Source organism: Rhipicephalus microplus, chromosome 5, assembly GCF_043290135.1.
Source record: "Rhipicephalus microplus isolate Deutch F79 chromosome 5, USDA_Rmic, whole genome shotgun sequence".
NCBI classification, from domain to species: domain Eukaryota; kingdom Metazoa; phylum Arthropoda; class Arachnida; order Ixodida; family Ixodidae; genus Rhipicephalus; species Rhipicephalus microplus.
In genome coordinates this window covers 185,942,044-185,962,992 of record NC_134704.1, presented here as the reverse complement: position 1 = coordinate 185,962,992, position 20,949 = coordinate 185,942,044, and the positions used below count along the sequence as shown (strand labels likewise).

At 47.9% G+C, this 20,949-nt stretch overlaps 1 protein-coding gene across 2 annotated transcripts in view; it reads left to right on the top strand.

Moving 5' to 3' along the window:
• fl(2)d (Pre-mRNA-splicing regulator female-lethal(2)D) overlaps positions 1-20,949 on the top strand; it is a 78,895-nt gene that overhangs the window by 15,575 nt on the left and 42,371 nt on the right. For both annotated transcript variants that reach the window (XM_037424849.2, XM_037424848.2), the window contains exon 4: positions 18,038-18,105. In XM_037424849.2, coding sequence (XP_037280746.2) covers positions 18,038-18,105 — 68 coding nt within the window. The remainder of the gene's footprint in view (positions 1-18,037; positions 18,106-20,949) is intronic.

Here is a 20,949-nt window from a genome sequence, read left to right as displayed (position 1 = left end):
AAGAACGATTCTGATGGAATGTCAAGTGGTTGAAGGCATCTGACGGGAAGCTTCGATGGTGTTTTGTGGTGCTGACATTTCTCACAAGCTGCAACGTATCTTCTGACTGAACGTGCAAGCCCGGGCTGAAAGAAGTGTCGTCGTATTCGATCGTAAGTGCGTGACAGACCAAGGTGACCGGCAGTCGGAAGGTCATCAAGTTTGTGTAGAACTTCCGAGTGAAGGCGTTTCGGAATGACAAGCAGCAGGGCCGGTCCATCTGGCTCAAAATTTTGGTGGCATAATACACCATCGCGGAGCACAAACGAGCGATGGGACTGATCGGAAGATGGTGATTGGAGGCTCTCAGCGATACCACGTAAGGACGCATCACGGCGCTGCTTGTCATCGATGCATGTCATTTGCGAAAGGGAAAAGACGCAACGGTCGGTGTCAGGCATAGTGCTCGATTCAGCGACCGGGTAGCGGGACAGGCAGTCTGCGTCCTGATGTAGGCGTCCGGACTTCTACGTTACCGTGTAGGTATGCTCTAGCGGTCGCAGAGCGCGGCTTCGAGCTGGCCAGTAGGATCCTTCAGTGACGAAAGCCAACACAGCACATGATGGTTACTTATTACAGAGAAATTTGTGCCATATAATTATGAGCCAAAATTTTAGACTGCCCAGCAAGAGCAAGACATTCACGCTCTGTAATGGAATAGTTGCGCTCAGCAGCTGTGAGGAGACGGCGGCTAGCGTAGGCCATAACTCGGTCTTGTCCCTGTTGGTGTTGAGCCAGGACGGCTCCAATCCCATCACAACTACCAACGGTTCGGACTTCTGTCGGAGCAGATGGGTCAAAGTAAGCCAATATATGTGGAGTCATCAGTAGCGTGATTAGGTGATAAAAAGCAGCAGCTTCGTCGGTATCCCACGTAAAAGTGACGTCTTCATAAGCTCAGTGAGGGGTCGAGCGATGGTTGCAAAATCTTTTACGAACCTTCTAAAATAGGAACAAAGTCCTACAAAACTCCGGACATCTTTGACTGACTTGGGTACAGGAAAACTGGTGACTGCACGAATTTTCTCCGGGTCCGGCTGCACACCTGATTCGTCGACAAGGTGACCCAACACTGTAATTTTCCGGCCTCCGAAGTGGTACTTTGACGAGTTTAATTGAAGGCCCGAGTGCAGAAGATGTCGAGAATAACTGACAAACGCTGAAGGTGGGTCTGAAATGTTGGGGAATATACAAGGACATCGTCCAGGTAACAAAGACATGTTGACCATTTGAATCCTTGTAGCAGAGAGTCGATCATGCGCTCGAACGTGGGTGGGGCATTGCATAGCCCAAACGGCATTATTTTGAACTGGTATAGGCTGTCTGGAGTTACAAACGCAGTCCTCTCTTAATCTTTTTTGTTGACAGCAATCTGGCAGCAACCGTAACGTAGGTCTATTGAAGAGAAGTATCGGGCGCCGTGGAGACAGTGAAGAGCGTCATCGATGCGGGGCAAAGGGCAAACATCCTTTTTCGTAATTCTATTCAGATCATGGTAATCAACGCAGAAACGCCACACATGTCATCTTTCTTTTTAACGAGTGCAACGGGGAATTCACAAGGGCTTGACGAGGGTTCAGTAATCCCTTTGGCTGGCATCTTGGTGACCTCCTGTTGAATTACGGTAATTACTCGAATATAATGCGCACCTTTTTTCCAGTTAAGCGAGTTTATAAATCGCATGCGCGTTAGAATCGAGTACGAAAAAAAAAAAAAGAATACGGTCATTCTATTTCCATCGGCATTTCCAAAATAGCCGCCCCCTATGTGCGTCGGCATGGCGCGTCGGCCATTTCTGCCTATGTGTTTGCCATGTGCGGCACTTCGTACGTGTGCTGAGGAGTTCGTCATCTTGTAGTGCATTAGCATCGACGGCATGGAATGGCCGACTCCAAAAACTCGACGAGTGCACCATGATGCCGCTTTTAAAAGAAAAGTCATCGCGTGTGCCGAAACGGACGGAAATCAGGCCGCATCGCGGTCGTTCGGAGTTCTCGAAACGTGCGTGCAGGACTGGCGGAAACAAAAGCAGAAGATTGTCGACAGCAAAGATTCACTCAAAGGCTTCATTGGGCCACAGCAGGGTCGGTTTCCGCAAATTGAAGAGCTGCTCGGCGAGTATGTGATTGAGCAGTGAGCGGCACAGCAGCCCGTGACGACAGAACTGCTCCAAGTGCTGGCTATGCAGTTAGCCTTAGAAAAAGGTCTAATGCGGAGCCAGTTTCTAAAGCGAGCAGGTGCTGGCTAACTAACTTTATGAAAAGGAAAGGCTGTTCCCTCCGAAGGCGAACGGGCATATGGGAAAAGTTTCCGGAGGAGTACGATGAAAAGCTTCACAGTTTTCAGAGTTTCGTCCTAAACTTGCGGCACAACAACGGCTACCTGCTTGGGCAAATTGGGAATACCGATCAGACGTCTCTTTACTTTGACATGCCTGGCTCTACAGCCGTCGAGAAGAAGGGGGGCGAAGCAAGCTCGCGTGCTGACATCGGGCCACGGTACAACTAGAGTGACGGCAACGCTCCGTTGCACGTCAGATAGGCACAAGCTTCCGCCGTACCTCACATTTAAACGGAAGACATAGAAGTAGGCGACATGGGTGATCAGGACATACGTCTGCTGCAAAACTGGCGACGTGGTCGCCGATTAAGGCCATGGTTATGACGGAGTGTGGGACAGCAATGTCACGCACCAGGAGAACATCAGGAATCGGCGTCATGATATAATCACTGTCGAACTGGAGAGGGCGTTGACAATTCAAGGATTGTGAAAGCTTTAGATGGTAGCCGAAAGAAGTCAGTGGTACAGAGGCTGTTCTTGAGTTTATGGTGAGAATCCGGAAGAAGAGGAAGTTCTAGGCAGAGAGAACCGGCGGCATAATAAATCAGGGCAGAATGCGTCGATAAGAAGTCCATACCGAAGGTCGTGGGGGCAATTTTCAAGCATTGTAAATAAAACTGGGACATGGCGGCCGGCAATGCTAACACGAGCGGTACACATTCCAGTGATGGCCACAGTTTCATCAGCGACACAGAGGGCTTTAGTCGCTACAGGTGTTATGACTTTTTTGAGTAGGTGACAAAGATAGCACTCATTATGGACACTTGTGCTCCGGCATCGACTAACGCTGTCAAAAAAATACCGTCCACATACGCCTCAATCAAGTTCGAATTAGTGGGGAGCATCAACGGAGGATTCGGATCAGTAGCAATTGATGCAGCTACCTCCCGAAGCTGCATGATAGTTTTTCGTCCAAGAGCATCCATAGTTGACCGACAATGTACAGCGGCGTGGATGGGGCGATGGGGAACGGCAGTATAGAGGTAACGGCGAATGAGCGGTAGAGTGGCTGCTAGGGACGTCGGAAGTAGGACACACACGACTGGGCGAATACCGACGGGAGTCGTTGTATGGGCGAGAAGAGGAAAATGGGCTTCAGGTTGGGGGCGTCCAAGTGCTGCGACAGTAGCGGGAGACATGGCCAACTAAGTCGGTGGAAGGGGAAGCAGATCGGTTTGTCATCTGCAGTTCTCCATTCCGTCAGATTGCGGGATCACGGAAGCAAATATGAGTCATGGTGTGGTGCATTTATTGTCTCTGTCTGGAGGCGGGTCGGGAGACAGAGCAAGCCACAGGATAACCGAGCTTTGCAATTTCTTGTCTCACGACGGCTTGAATAATGGAGACCGCCGAAGGCGTTTTTGCGGCGCTACGGTCGAGTGGAAGTGAAGGAAATGGCGCCGGACTTGATGCCTCAAGCTTCCGTCGAACTATACTTGACACATTCTCCTGCATGTGTGGTGCGGCACTGAGATCGGTGCAGGTAGATGTAACAGCCGTGTATGGTAGCCGCGTAAATTGAGGCAGGACATGGCGGCTTTTGGCCATTTCGAAGCGGCGGCATTCTTTAGAAGTCATATCGACAGTCGTGACGTTAGTGTACACGAGCAAGTTGAAGGCATCGTCCGCAATGCCCTTGAGTATGTGACCCACCTTGTCACACTCTGTTATTTGCTGGTCACTTTCCGGCACAATGCAAGCACGTCCTGTATGTACGAGATATACAACTCAGTTGAGGACTGCGCACGAGTGGCGAGTTCTTTTCGCGCTTCTATTTGGCGTCCGGACGGGTCCCCAAAGATGTCAAGTAGTTGCTTTTTGAAGATATCCCAGCTGGTGATCTCGGTCTTGTGGGGTGCCGTCCAAGTAAAAGATTACGTTGGCGAGCGTCATAGTAGGGTCCCATCAGTGTGTCTGGCTAACACGCGTACATACGGAGCCAGCAGTCAAAGTGAAGCCCAGGTTGTGGGGAGAATGTATCAGGATCACAGGGGTAGGGCATCATCAGGTATGTAGAGGTTGGAGCTACAGATGGAGACGCTGACGGTTTGTTGTCATTGGTAGCCATGGCTGGAGATTGAACGGTGCGTCCATTGCGAAGCTTTGTGGTGAGGACGGGGAACGTTCCACCTCCACCAAATATGTTACGGATAAGACGTGATGCCTTATCGACGAGGTAGAGCTTGAACCTTCACGAGTTTGACATAACAGTCGTCTACAAGTCTGGCTGCGGGCACACTGATGCCGATTGCCTTTCGCGCGCTGCTCTTGCAAGCGAGGATGATACCGATGGCTGCTTTCTTTGCGCGGTCAGAGAATCTGACTTGGCCCAACAACAGCGAAATGATTCAGAGGTTGGACAACTTATCAAATACCTTGAAGGCCACAGCTGGAATCCGCCACTGGCATTCGCACGTTCATGGTCATTTTGTCGCTGCAACGACATCCTCTACAAAAAGAACTGCAAACATTATGTGACTGAATACCTGCTCGTCGTTACATCAGGGCTACGTGCTGACATTTTATCTGCATGCCATGACGAGTCTTCCTCCGGCCACCTTTGATTCACGCGTACCCTTGCCCGGATTCAGACTCACTGATACTGGCTAAAGCCAGTAGTAGTACCCTCTTGTGCTTCTTAAAAACCACCGGACTTCACAAGCGCTTGTGAAAGAACAGCGTGACATTGTGCTATGTAGTCTCGAGCTGACTATTCATCCATCTTTTTCTTACTCCTTTCTATTATTCCCCCTTTACCCCATCCCAAGTGTAGGGTAGCCAATCGAGCCAAGCTTGGTTAACCTCCCTGCCTTTCCTCTCTATGGCTCTCTCTCTTACCCAGAATGTCAAGCATTACGTTATAATGTGTAACCATTGCCTGCACTGTAAAGCCCCACCTGTGCGCCATTCTGGTTTATTGAAGCCTGTTGCACCACCATCACAACCGTTGGAACAAATCTGCATGGACTTGCTTGGACCCTTTCTGAAGTCGCATGATGGCAACCGCTGGATCGTAGTCGCTACTAACTATTTTTAAGGTACTGCGAAACGAAAGCCCTACAACGAGGCACCGCCAGTGAGATTGCGTATTTTTTCATGAACAACATCGTCCTCCGCCATGGAGTATCAACAATTCTTATCACTGACCGTGAACAGCCTTTATAGCCCAACTGATGCAAGACGTCATGAGGCTTAGTGGAACTGCTCACCGCAAAACGACCGCATTCCATCTGCAAGCCAACGGTCTGACGGATGCTCGCTGACATATTATTCATGTACGTCGACCGCGATCACAAAAACTGGGATGACATTTTGCCACACGTAACGTTCGCTTACAACACTACAGTTCAAGAGACTACAGGTTTCACTCCTTTCCGGTTACTTCATGGCCGAGAAGCAATTACGATGCTGGATGCCACGCTCGTACCTGACATGACCGATATTACTACTGATGCGGAGGACTTCATCCGGCTCGCTGACACGGCCCGCAAGCTTACACGAGCGGATCCGAAAACAACAATGCATCGACTCGCAGAGGTACAACTCTCGTCATCGCTGTTATTTACCAACCCGGTGATCTGGTGTGGCAGTGGATTCCCGTTTGCCAAAGGGGCTGCTTGGAAAAGTCACTTCACCGTTACTTCGATCCTTATAGAGTACTATGGCGCCTCAATGATGTCAACTACGAAGTCTTACTTGAAGACACAGCTCGGCGATCTCGACGTTCCCAGCAGGCGGGCATTGTGCATGTGCCACGGATGAAGCCACACTAACCTTGAACCACCTGACACTGCTTTATCATGCGTATTTGTGCGTGTGCGCGATAACTTTCACTTCTAATCAGCATTGAGCATCAGGACGGTACTTTTTTTTGAAAGGGGGTAATGCCACGGGCGTCGAACGAGATTGAGCCATGCCAATGCTGCTGCTCCTGTGAACAGACATTGTGTTTTATCCGTAATCACGTGACAGTATGGTGCTGGATCATTCTGAAACTGTGAACTTTTTCTGACAGCCTTGCTGACATTCTCTGTGAATTTTATGTAGATTGGTTGAAGAGTATATTATTAAACATATTTTTAAACTTTTAAACATGTTTTTTCTGAGGTTTTTTTTTTTAATCGTCATCGAATGCTTTTCTTGCATGCCTTTTCTTGAAGTTAGCACAATGAAATCTTTTTGTTGAAGAACGTTATTAATAGTATAAGCTTTGGCAGTTTTATAAATAAGCATGACGAGAAAGTAGCGCGGAATTTTCATCACTCTATCGTTTGCCGTTATTGAAATAGAGGCCTGCAAACCATGCTGTAAAACGTTTTCTGGATCGATAATGAGATATTTTATAAAAATATCTGAACTACCCAGAGAAGCGAAAAAACTGAACGTAAGCACAAATACACATATATCTAGCTAAACAAATTTGAAGTTTGTAGCTTCAAGTTATTTTGTGTAAATCATCGCCAAGGTCAGAAAAACAGCAGGACAAGTAAATGTGGCACTCCACCTCTTCGTTAATATTGATTTACTGTGCTCTGAAAGAATTTTCCCCAGGAAAACCAATTGCGGATCTCTTCTTTCCACTCATCAGGCAACAATATATAAAATTTTAAAATAAATTTAGGAGCTTGACTGGCCATGCTTTGTTTGATCTTACATGGAATCATCTCACTGCAGATAAATATTTATTGAAACTCCTCACAGACAGTGCCATGGTTCAGCGTCACAATTGCGCTTTTTTTTATTGAAATTGAATGCTATCCACAGAGTTCAAGCAAATATTCGGCCGAAATATATATAGTAAGTAACCCTAGCGCTGCACTGACATGCCATTCGCTTTGGCTAATGTTTACATATGCCACATGTAACTACCAATGGAAAAAGAATGTTCTCAAAGCGCAGAATTGTTATTTATTTTGTTCAGCATCAAAAGTCCTACATCATGCATGCTAGTATATGAAAATCTGCACGCTTTACCGATTCCACTGCGCAAAGTAATGCTTGCGAATGCAGCATTGACAGAACCACGTATCCCTATCACTTGTCAACCTGACACGCTAGAAATAAAGCTACTTCTCCTTGCAGAAGGCTGTCTTCAACGTGTCACAACGCCGAGGTCGTTAGAATCTTGGGTCGCCCCGCCTTCGATGCTTTGTTACTTGAGCTGGTGGCAATGGGGTTAAAGTAAAAATATGCGGCATACATGAAGTCGTTGCCGCTTCTGCTGCTCTGTGAACCACTGCCCGAACCGCGAGGTGATAATGGGGCCAACTACATAGTGATGTTACCGGTGTAGAGAGGAAGAAGATTATGTGCCGCAGTGGGTTACGTCTTTAGCGAGAGGAGCCAAGCGCAAGCGTTTGCCCCGAGTGCTTTGATTCCTGGGTCCGTTGCTGCCGCCCGCTTTCCGCATTAATAGACCTGCTGTGCAAGTACTACTTGCGCCGATAAACCCCGTTTCAGAGTGGTGGAGGTGCTGGGTAACTCAACCTGGAACTCGGCAACAGGAAATTACCTGCCATCCCAGAAAAGGCTGAAGAAAACACCCAGCAAGGTACGACCCAGCCTCCGATGGTCATCGTGCCCACTGCGCTACGTGTGCACGATCCACCTTTTTTCGACGGTACCGATGAGCAAGACGTAGAAGATTGGTTGTCGACATTTGAAAAGGTAGGCGCAAGCAACAAGTTGGACGACACATCGAAGCTGCAATATGTACCCTTCTACCTCAAAGAGGCAGCGAGTCTCTGTTTTAACAACCACCACTCGGAATTCGCCACTTGGGGTGCTTTTAAGCTACGCATTACCGATGTATTCGCTCGCCCCGAGGTACGCAAGCTCCGTGCCGAACAGCGTCTACGGGGACGCGCACAGCTTCAGGGGGAAGGCTTCACAAGCTACATCGAGGATGTGCTCGACTTGTGCAAGCGCCTTGACCCTTCAATGATCGAAGCAGACAAGATCAAACACATCTTGAAGGGGATAGACGACGACGCCTTAAAGATGCTGCTGGCCAAGGGCCCCGAACCGTGTCCGAACTCACCACTCTTTGCCAGAGCTTCGAGGAATTGTGCAAACAACGGGTCATGACACGGCGGCCAGCGGCTACCGACGAAACTCTCGCGCCATTGACCCTAGGTGGAGACAACAACACAATCATGTCGGAAATCAAACGTTATGTACGCGAGGAGGTGGCCCGGCAACTTTCGTGTCTGTCGTATCAACCGGCAACAAAACCTTCTTCTGAGCGTTTCGCGCCCGCCATCAGACAGGTAATACAGGTGCAGGTCTCTGAGGCACTGCCGCCCGTCTCTCTGACAACACCTGTCACCGCGCCATTGACTTACGCTGCTGTTGCTGCTACTCCACCACGACCTCCACTTCGGCTAACTCCCCAGCCTATACGAGTACCAACGACGCCATTTCCAGCAACACAACAGCGCTATAACGGAAACCCTTGGCGCACAGTTGACAATCATCCAATCTGTTACGCATGCGGATATCCAGGTCACGTGGCGCGCTTCTGCCGCTGACGCTTTGCAATGGGCCCGGCTGCAGCTCCGAGGTACTCTGACGACTCTTTCCCGGTCCCGTACAACGCGCAACGAGAAATGCCCCGTCAACGCGACCGACAGTCAGTGCAACGCGACCTGTCCCCTTCCGAACTAGACCACCACCCTGCTGCCGACTACCGACCATTCGGTCCCCGTCGCTCATCCTCACCACGCCGCTATCGTTCTCCGTCCCCGCTGCGTCGCCGACCGAACCCCGTAGAGACGGAAAACTGACTGCCGCAGCTCCGGAGGCACGAGCTGCGAAATCGTCGCATTGTAGAAGTTCTCGCCCGTCCCCACAAACGTTCTGGAACTGTTTGTTGAAAGTCTACGAACTCTTGCGCTTGTTGACACGGGTGCCGCCGTATCTGTGGTGAGTAAAAAACTCCGCCGTTCGATACGAAAAGTAACGATGCCGCCTTTCGAGGTATTGCTGAATACCGCGACCACGCAACCTATTCGACCAGTCGGAGCATGTACAACGAAAGTAATCATTCAGGACGTCCTGTACCACATCGAGTTTCTCATGTTGGCCACTTGTTCCCACGACGTGATACTTGGATGGGATTTTTTGTCATGCCACCATGCCGTAATTGACTGTGCTCGCGCGCAGGTGGAATTTACTGTGTTTTCTGATGCGCCATCTACCAACAATGAGCTCACTCACCTTGGCAAGCTTCTTGTTGCTTCCGACATAGATGTTCCCCCTCTTAGTGCAATCGTTGTCCCCGTCAATCGCACTGAATTGTCCGGCTCTAACGTTGTGTTCTTCCCATGTGACGTTTTCAATCGCTGCCACGGTACGTCTCTGCCATACGCCGTTCTGCCACCTCACCAAGATACTTCCGGAATTGTCGTTTGCAATCCTAGCTCATGCCCTCTCACCTTAAGAGCTCACGAAACACTGGGCTATGTTCTCCCTGTTGATGACAACGTTATTGTGCCTATTGAGTCCCACGACCCTGGCCAGCAACTTCAGCTGAACGCTGTTACTCCTCCTTTTACGCGGGATGACTACTCCTCGGATATCTTCGATCGTTCCCTCGACAGCAAGCTTCCTCTGGATCAACAAACCAGCTAATAACCCGTCTGCATGAATTCCGTGATTCATTTGACCTTCCTCAAAAGGCACCGAGTCAAACTAACACCGCCGCTCACACAATCTACACTGGAACGCACCCTCCTTTGCGGCAACGCCCCTACCGCGTATCACCTAAGGAACGAAGTGTAATTGCAGAGCACGTGGACGATATGCTTCAGCACGGTGTCATCAAGCCCTCTTCTAGCCCCTGGTCTTCACCTGTTGTGCTAGTGAAGAAAAAAGACGGTTTGTTTAGATTTTGTGTTTACCGGTGACTGAACAAAATTTCACGGAAAGATGTGTACCCTCTTCCCCTCATCCACGACGCTATCGATTGCCTACAAGGTGCCGAATTCTTTTCTTCGCTGGACTTACGTTCAGGTTACTGGCAGGTTCCAATGGCAGAGTGTGACCGTCCCAAAACAGCGTTCGTTACGCCGGATGGCCTATATCAATTCACGGTTATGCCATTCGGTCTGTAGATTTTGTGTCCACTACCGGCAACTGAACAGAATACACGGAAAGATGTGTACCCTCTTCCCCGCATCGACGATGCTATGGATTGCCTACAGTAAGGTGCCGAATTATTTTCTTCGCTGGACTTGCGTTCAGGTTACTGGCAGGTTCCGATTGCAGAGTGTGACCGTCCCAAAACAGCGTTCGTTACGCCGGATGGCCCATACGAATTCACGGTTATGCCATTCGGTCTGTGCAATGCACCTGCAACGTTTGAACGAATGATGGACAGCGTTTTATGCGGCCTTAAATGGCAGATATGCTTATGTTACCTTGATATGTTATCGTATTTTCTCCTGATTTCCCTACCCATGTCGACCGTCTGCGCACGATTCTTCAGTGCCTTACTAAGGCAAACCTCCAGCTTAACCTAAAGAAGTGCCGCTTCGGGGCTCACCAACTTACTATACTTGGTCACGTTGTGTCAAAGGATGGAATTTGCCCCGACCCGGACAAACTTCGAGCCGTAGTCGCCTTCATTCAAAGAACTTAGGAGCTTCATCGGCTTGTGCTCGTATTTTCGCCGATTCGTCCACAACTTTGCATCAATAATAGCCCCACTTACGCAACTACTGAATGGTCCAGCTAATCTTTCTAACTGGACCCCGGCATGTGACGAAGCCTTCCTTACACTGCGCCGCCTGCTTACGTCGCCACCCATTCTACGCCATTACGATCCAAGTGCCCCCACTGAAGCGCACACAGACGCCAGTGGCGTTGGTCTGGGAGCCGTGTTCGCGCAACGAAAGCCCGGTATTCCAGAGTACGTCGTCGCATATGCAAGCCGCGCACTCACGAAAGCGGAAATGAACTACTCCGTAACTGAAAGAGAATGCCTCGCAATTGTTTGGGCCTTAAGCCAGTTTCGTCCTTACTTGTATGGACAGAGTTTCGACGTTGTGACAGACCACCACGCACTTTGTTGGTTGGTGTTGATAAAAGATCCTTCAGGTCGCCTTGGACGTTGGGCTCTTCGCCTACAAGAATTCGACATTCGTGTCGTCTACCGCTCAGGACGAAAACATTCTGATGCGGACGCCCTCTCACGATCACCAGTGAGATCCAGCGCAGACCTGCATTCGGACGCCAACTTTCCCATCGCTCACATTTCCGTCTCAAGCATGTCGTCTGAACAGCGGAAAGACCCATGGATAAAATCTCTTCAACATTCTTTCCGACTCCTCAACGTCTGCGTACCCACGCGCTCTTCGCCGCCAAGCCACACATATCGAGATACGGGATGCGCAACTATACCGCAGAAACTACCATGCGGATGGCCGTAAATGGCTCTTGGTTATACCACGCCACATGCGATCTGATGTCTGTGCGTATTTTCACGCCGACCCCCTACATGCTCACGCTGGTGTATTAAAAACATATCACCGGATCCGCCAGCATTACTACTGGCGTGGTATGTACACCTTTGTACAAAAATACATTCGGTCCTGTTCATTATGCTAACGACAAAAGACAGCGGCCCATTCACCCGGATCATTAAAGCCTCTACCATGTCCGGGGCGCCCTTTCGACCGCGTTGGAATCGATTTATATGGTCCCCTTTCATACACTGCCACTGGAAATCGATGGATCATTGTTGCGGTCGACCATCTGACGAGGTATGCTGAAACAGCTCCACTACCTACGGCTGGTTCACGTGACGTAGCCAATTTCGTCTTGCGACGCTTCGTACTGCGTCATGGGGCACGACGTGAACTGCTGAGTGATCGAGGGCGTGTCTTTTTATCCGAAGTTGTACAACAACTCCTTCGGGCATGCCGCGCGGTGTACCGCACCTCTACAGCCTACCACCCGCAGACCAACGGTCTAACTGAGCGCTTCAACTGAACGCTATGAGACATGCTCGCCATGTATGTCAATTCCGACCAATCGAACTGGGATGTTATTCTTCCATTTGTGACTTATGCGTACAACACCGCGACGTAGTCAACCACAGGCTTCTCGCCTTTCTTTCTTTTATATAGGCGTGAGCCATGCTCCACCCTTGACACCATTTTGCCGTATCGTCCGGAAGTCTCAGAGTTCAACCCTCTCTCTGAAATTGTGCACCACGCTGAAGAGTGTCGTCAGTTGGCTTGATCATTCACCCTTGACAAGCAAGCACTCGAAAAAGACCGCCGCGACCGCGACCAGCAAGTCGAGACTTGCCGTGGGCTCGCTCGTCTGGCTCTGACTGCCCTTCCACTCCCCATGTCTGTCCTCTAAGTTTGGCGCCAAGTTTCGCGGTCCTTATCGCATGGTCGAACGTCGATCTCATGTAACATACGTGATCGAGCCGGTCACGCCATCTACAGATAGGCGATGCCTTGGTCGTGAGACTGTCCACGCGAGTCGTCTCAAGCCTTATCACGACCCACTCCTACTCTCGTCACCTTGACTTGCCAGAATGGCTCGTCTTCGTCGCCGGGGCATTGTAGAGAGGAAGAAGATTATGTGCCGTAGTGGGTCACGCCTTTAGCGAGAGGAGCCAAGCGCGAGCCTTTGCCCCGAGTGCTGTGATACCTGGGTCCGTTGCTGCCGCCCGCTTTCCACATCAATAGACCTGCTGTGCAAGTACTACTTGCGCCAATAAACCCCGTTTCACCGGTAACATGCCGCAACACTTGCAACATACTGACACACGGGGGGGGGGGAAGGGCACACGGCAAGCAACACTGGAAACACAGTGCACACACTGACTGCATGTGGAAGGTGCTGTTTGGTAGCAAGTGATGGCACAGCTCCTTACGGCTTGTGAAATCGCACATGCTTTGGCAAAATGGCGGTTTTCGGCGGTAGGTGGAATTTACAGTTGACGACTTGTACGGCTTATTTTGAACTGAAATAATCTCTTACAGTTCGCATTTTTCACATGTGTACAAGCACATTTGACCCTCTACCTTTGTTTTTTGCCGAAAACTCTTAATTGTTGGGTGACCACCCCAAAACCCTTTCAAGTAACAAAAATCTGAAGCAGAAGGAGCTTGATTCTGATAGCAAAAATGTAGAAAAAAAAACTTTTTACATTCAAGCAAGTACAGGACCTGGCACTCTTGGATTCACTCACTGGGCTGAAATAGTGTGCCAGTCAATCAGAGGGTGCCGTTTTCCCAGAAAGAATGGGTCAATAGCTTTATGTGCTCCAGCAATGTGACGGACACGAAACCAGAGATGGGGTGTGCAAGGGCCACTATTGCACACCCCGATCAACTCGGCCTACTGTGACTATAGATCAGTTTGCCATCTCTTGGGGGCACGGTTCATTTTTGGTGGAGAATGAGCTGGATTTCATATAACTTGCTGTGGTGCCTGGATATGCATGTTTGTAATAGTAGTCGAACCATTGTGACCAATCGTCCCAACTGTATGGGCCTGGCCATAAATTTCTTAAAAAGCAGCCTAATTCTGCTATGAAAAAAAGGTAGAGTGGACTCTCAGTAAGTGGAAATCTTTTAAATGAAATTGCTACTTAAGTACAACTGCGTTTAGTATGATTGGTTTCGTACCTGAATGTTTCAACTAAGTTACTCCTCTTAAAGCATATTTTTCTTCCCTTCAGGTCCCGTTTAATGACAGTCTGCTCTAATCACAAATGGCAACTCTTCTTAAATTTGCTGCCCTTGAGGAGCCCCACTAGCTTTCTTTGAGGGCTGTGGGACTTTTCGTTCTTCTGGCCTGTTTAATGAGGAAGGGCACCTCTGTTCCTGCCTCATTCGCTTGTGCTCTATGTTAATTATGGTTGTTGGGCACCTTGTACTTGTTTTACATATGTGTGCTTTTAACTGCGTAGCTGTTTGAACTTTTTGTTCTGCCAGTTCGCGTGACCAGCATAAAGCAGGTACTATGTGTCACGCACCTACTAGCATAGCATAGTGTAATAAAGGGATGGGAAATGGAAGTGAGGAGGAAGTAAAGGAGGAGGGTAAAGCGTGACATAACCATGTACAGTGTTGCCACATCTCTTCCTCAAGTTTTGCTACCGCCCTGTGACACTAACAGTAATTCTCAGTGCAAACCGCGCCTGCAGTGTTCGAGAAGCCTCAATACTGTAGCAGATCATTTTCTCAAGATTACACAGGCTGGCCACCAGTGATAATGCTTGAATATTTGACGGCGCATGTATGAATTCCGACACGCTTCGCCACTTGTCAGTTGATCGACGTTTGACGCTTTTTTCGCCGCTATCAGTGCCAGTGTCTTGCTGTAATCTGGCTCTCCTTTTACGTGGCCACAAGTTCGGCCAAATAAACAGTTTCATCTGACCATCCGGTCGGTGACCTTCGTCTGCATCACGACTCCGTGACCGTATAGCATGGCGAGGGGTGTCAGCGAGAACTGAGGAAGAGGTGGAGGGACGTGAGCGTTAAGAGGACGGAACAAAGGAGAGAGAGCAATGTGGAAAAAAGACAAGTAAAAAAAGAAAGGAAGATGAAGGTGAATGAAAATTTGCGCTCTCTTGCTTGTCAGCTCAGCAGTTCACTCAGGGTGTGGTGGCATGGAAGTGGCTTTAATTTTTATTATAAAAACACACAAATCTCGTTACAACAGACCATCATAATGTGGCGAAATGGGTCCATAGTATCCAAAGTTCATAATATTCAAACTTCATGAGAGGAGGCTGGGGTGCACATTGCTTTGGGACGATTGTTTTGGTTTTTGCTCAGCAGTATAAGGAAGGGTAGTGCCACTGTTACATGGTGAATGCATTCGACAACATGTTTACGAAAGAACAGCAGTGGTTATTAACAAAATTCAGTGCAAGTTCTAATTAATGAGCGAGTGCCGTTACAGTGGCCCCTGCATAGCAGAAAAAGCTTAGCCTGATAGTAAAAAGTTTCTAGCATGCTTTTTCAACAACTTCTCTTGAGAGGAATGGAATAAATTTCCCTGTTTTTGCAGATGGGGAGGCATACTTGCTTGGTTGGGCCACTTATTGGCCGCTGGGAGCTCTTGCTCTCGCGCAATGCCAGTGACTCGCTGGACAGTCCATAGTTAGTCTGAGGGATATAAACTGAGCAGCACCAAGGCACTTTTCATATTGATATGCTAATTTGACAGTGGAATACGCATGCTTAAAGCGCCAGAATGGCTTACTTGCCCAAGTTTGGTTGGGGTACCTGGCAACGTTCAATGAGTGACAAACGTTTAACGCAAAAGACAAAGAAAAACTTTTTATTTACTCTTAGCTCAAAAAAAAGGGGGGGGGGGGAATAAAAGATTAATAAGCACTCTTCTGTGATTGTCAGCTGAAACACTTGAGCCGTTAGCTGGACCAACGTCCTCTCAAACTGGATTGGCTGGAAGCTCGGCTTGGCTGTAATCTGCCAAAAGTTACCTGTTGCAATTCAAGATGACTGGGGCATTAGCATACAAAATGTGGCATGGACAAGTTTGTCATCAGCCCGTGTCAACATGGCAAAAGTACACTTTATGCACTCAGTTAAAAAAAAATCATGTTGCTCATTTCGTCCACTGTAGCCGATAGTTTGTTGTATTGCAGTTGGTTAAAAGCAATCTACGCTTTTAACAGACCTAGGCTGAATAATGGTTCTTACTATATGAAAGGCCATTGTACGTAGGTCTGTTATAATGAGCGTAGATTGTATACTGAAAGACGCAGGAAGACCTGACCAGACAAAGCCATCAGAATAGTTTGTTCCACGGTGTCTACACTTTTTTTTTTTCTTGTCTCTTTTCTACATTGTCTAGCTTTCAGCTCAGTAAGACCATTTTTCTGTGGGTGGTATGGAAGTAGTTTCATGCGTTAATTCTACAGGCCCATAGGACTTCCTTGAATACATGGGAAATGAAGGCTTTGCCAGAGCCACTCAAAAGAACGCAAGTAGCTCCATGGCACAAGACGATAAACTGCAAGAAGAAGTCGACGATTTCAGTTGCAGTGCCAGACTTAAAAGGCGCACTCTCGGCAAATCTTGCTAAATGGTCGACTGCAGTGACAATACAAAGGTGACCGGAAGACGTCAATGACACGACATCATACAAGTCAATTTTGTCAAATTCAAAAGGTGTGGTCGGACAGAACATAAGCTGTGGAATAGTGGCGTGCGGGTACAGGGATCACCAACATTGCTGACACGACTTGCACGAGCCCACGTATTTCGTTATCGTTGTGGACAAGCCAGGCCAGAAACAGCGGGTGCCGATGTGGCTGTAGGTCTTACGGAAGCCTCGATGACCAGGAGGGATGCCATCACGAAACGCTTCTAAAACTAATACGAAGGCAGCGGGGAAGGATTGGCACCCACTTGTTACATGTGGCCTAACTATGGCATCGAAGCACACCGTCGTCGAGGTGAAATCGTCGAAGCTGCAATCGCGAGAAGCTGTTGGACGGTTTTGTGATGCCTGAAGGCAGTCATAGAAAGTTTCACAGTAGGAGTCTGCCCGCTGAAGTGAACGGAGATTGGAGTGCAAAGTTGAATTTGATTCAACAGGGTGATCGATAGCTGTCGTGAGACAGGCAGAACATCGGAGCCACTCGGACGAGATGTACAGTACTTATTGACATTAGTCTTCTTCGTAACAATATGATCAAAAGAGAATAAAAGTGTCCATCTGGACAGCACGTCGGCATCATTATGACATTTGTCTAACTTGTATGTGATGGTGAAGTTGTACTCTTGCAAGTGCAGTATTCAGCGCCCTAAATGTCCTGGCGTATCCTTCATTGTTTACGGCCAACATAGTGAGTGATGGTCGGTGGCGATAGTGAAGTGCCGGCCGTTGTGGTACGATCCTGCTCCGTGATCGTGTAGTTCCGCTTGGCTGTCGACGGCGTCGGAGTCCGGTTGGCATATGCCATAACCTGCTCTTTAGAGGCGCATCATGCTGCAGAAGTGCTGCTCTAATACCTTGTGTGCTTGCATCAGTGTGAAGTATAGTGGGTGTTCTCGTCAAAGAAGTTAGACACTGTTCCAGAAGTCAGGCATTCTTTCAAGATTTCAAATGCAAACTCGCAGTTGTTGGACCAAGCGAAAGGAACACCAGTGACTAATGGCTTATTTAGGGGAACCACTGCAGTAGCAAAGTTGCGTGTAAATTAATGAGAGTGGGACGGCAGGCTAAGAAAGACTTGCAATGTCGTTTGGTTAGATGGCCGAGGTACAGCGGATGTCTTGTTGGGATCAGGCTGGACTCAGCACTGAAGTACCCATCTGATTGTTGAAGGTCGGCGAAAACACGATATCATCTAAATAACAGAAGCAGTTCTTTAAGCTTAGACCATGAAGAACAGTATCAATCAAGCTTTCAAATGTAGCTAGAGAGTTGCACACCCTAAATGGCAATAAATGAATATGTAAAATTCCTTGAGCCAACCTGTATATTTTTACTAGAGTATCCGAGGGCACATATCTCACTATTGCCATTGCCACCAGCAAGATAAATGACAATATCATACAGTGGCTTGTGCCTTCTCTCGGTAAATCCAATATCAGTGTGCCAAGCCAGTGTTATGCAAGCTGTGTGTAAAAGTGTGCGTGTGTAATTGCAGGTGGAATGAGCAGGAGAGCTACGTAGAGTATCTGGAGAGCCAGCCTGGGAGCTCGGCAGCCAACAATCGTGAGTGCCCCTTTTTATAACATGCATCACCTGTAGCTTGCAAAAGCACCCTGTGAAGATGTTATGGTACATGTGAAGCATACATGGTGTTTTAGTCACCAATACTAGTAGTAGAATAGCTGTGCCAGTTGTACCATATTATGCTGAGAGTGGTTCGAACCAGTGCCATGCCTTTTTTGAATGGGCAGATGCCATAAGTGCACAACTTTGTTTTTGTATGGGAAGTGGCCTCGTGGATATGCCTCAGTTTAAGTGTATGCACATCATTCACAAGGATTGCCGGGGTCGCCATTTTGGAAGTTCGCATGCATAAGAATCTCGCTGCATGTGCTGTGTCCGAAATTGCTATAGCAACTTGGTTGTCTAGAGACCTTTGAAACATGGCAGAACTTCATAAATTTGCCATCTTCGGCAGCTCATACTTGAACCAGTGGGTTACCCAATGGTGTGAAATCTCTGGTGGGGCCCATGGTGTGTTCGCCAACTTGTTGTTTGCTTAGACTATTCTGTTTGATATCCTCTATGCGACTGACCGATTGGTCGCTATCAATCATTGAGCGGCGCATATTCATGCTATAGAGATCTGAAAATAAGCTCCTCATCTTCGAACAGCAAGCAGTACTTCCTCATCGGTAGCAGTAACAGCAAGCGTAGTAACATCAGCGATTTGAGTACAGACGGAACCGCACTTCTCTAGAGCAGTGGACTGTGTGACAGTGGACTAAGCTTCCGTTGATGCTTGAATTATAGCTGAAGAATGCACACAGCATGACTATTATGTGTAATAATAGCATCGGTATTTGCATGTTTTTGCAGAAAATTGCAGCAAAAGCGGCCGGCTAGGTGCTTTCAACAAATTTGATTGCATATGTGCCACTTTTTTTTTCATATCGCACATTCATCGTGGCAATGTCATTCTCGTTGGTTCTCTCAGATGCATCGTGAATATCACACCTGCACTCATTGCGTGGCGTATTGTCCTGCAGACGCCCAATTACATCTAAAACGTTCCACTTGTGCTTATTGTTCGTGCGCCCGTCAGCGACACAGTGATGACCAGATGATGGTGTTCACTAAGTCATTAAAATTTTTTGTAATATCATCTTTGTTATCCATCGTGGCTTTCAGCGTGAAACACCCAGACTTAGACTAGAGAAAAGGACGGCATCTCCAGAAAGAGTGGACTAAAGTGTCCTACCCACTGCAGAGTTTTTACGGAGTCAAGTTCGACCTTACACCGCCTAAGGAGAAAAATTGAAAGGAACAAGGAATGTGGCCATTATCGGAGACCATGCTGTACTAGACAAGTTCCTACATGTCCTTCAACTAAGGCATAAATTTTGCTTCGATCCGCGTGTGAAACAGCTGGATAAGGTCGTCCTTGCCAGGACTGTGGCTCACTGAGCTTAGGAAGGGGACAGACTAAGGTGCATGTCGGAGCGCGTTGATTTGTTCCAGAAGCCGTCAGGGGGATTCAAGGTGTTCGAGATGGTTCGAATCTTTAATTGATTTCTGTGCCAATAGTAATTTGCGCATTCTTGAGTCTGACAAAGAAGGGCATTTGTAGTTATACCAGAGCACATGGATCTTGAAAAAGCAACTACAGCAATCGATGAGAATTTTTGCAAAGTTTCCACTGATCCCGTCAAAATTAAATCATGTGCTATAGTTTTGTTGAATAGGGTTGGCTTAACAAAAGTTTCGAATGGTGTCAGGCGAGGAAAAAGGCTGTAAACACACATAGGCACGATTACCCTTTCAGGACCATCGTTTTGAAAAGGAGTTCATGGTTAAATATTCAGAGTACTTGCAGACACATCTCTCCAGCTTAAGTTGGGGTACCCTTTCGTGGTCGCCAGCTCTAACTGGGTAGTTGAATTTCTGGAGAAAAATAGCCCTGGGGGCTGCTTTAGAATTCAGCATAGACATAGATATCATGCACAGCTATTAAAATTTGTGAAAGAGTGCATCCAGGGGCAAATGAATGAGTTAGGCTTGGTAGAAAACTGCAAAATACTGGTTGCTAGTTTCCTGGAACTTTTGAAATGTTTTTTGAAATTCAAGTTTGTTGAGTGGCAAGGAAAGATAGTTATTCAAAGGCAGGAGTGTGCATAGGGTTCTGTGTAGCACCAGTACTGAGCAATATCTAAGTTTCATTAACCGTAAAATAAATGATAACTTACGTGAATTAGCTTCGCGTATTTCCCGCTATGTGGATGACTATTTGGTTTCCGACAATAGGCAAAATTTCCAGAGATCTGTTGTTGACGTTGTGAAGTTGTTTAATGAACAGGGACAAGGTTCTTGATACTTTTGAAGTTCCAGAGAAGGTCGAGTTGCAGTTCTTAGACCTTAGGCTTTCCTTCAAAGTGGAACATGGGTGTTGGTCCTATCAATCGAGGTCAAAGAAGTCACTTCTTGATTTCAGGTCAGGGCACTCCGAATCGATCAAACGAGTTATCACAACTTTCGCTATAAGGACCACCCGCAACAAGTGTTGTCTCCATCGTATGCCTGGCAGTGTTAACAATCGGGTGACGAGGCTGTGTGAAGCAGGCTATCCTGATTTTCTCGTTTCTGTGAGGGGAATATGCTGCACTAATTGAAGAGGCAGTCCTTTCAAGTGAAACACAAAAAAGAATATAGCCATTTTGTCCACATTCCAGAGGCCCATTTTTTTCCCCATAGATTAAAGAAAGTCGTGCCTAGGTTTGCCCAATGCCCCGTCAAAAACGGAAATGAATTCTTTGACTGCATCTTCGCACAGATTATTCGGCTGGCTGACATGTTGCTCCCCGGTGATATTAATGCCTAATAGGTGGAAACCAATCCAGTATGGACTAA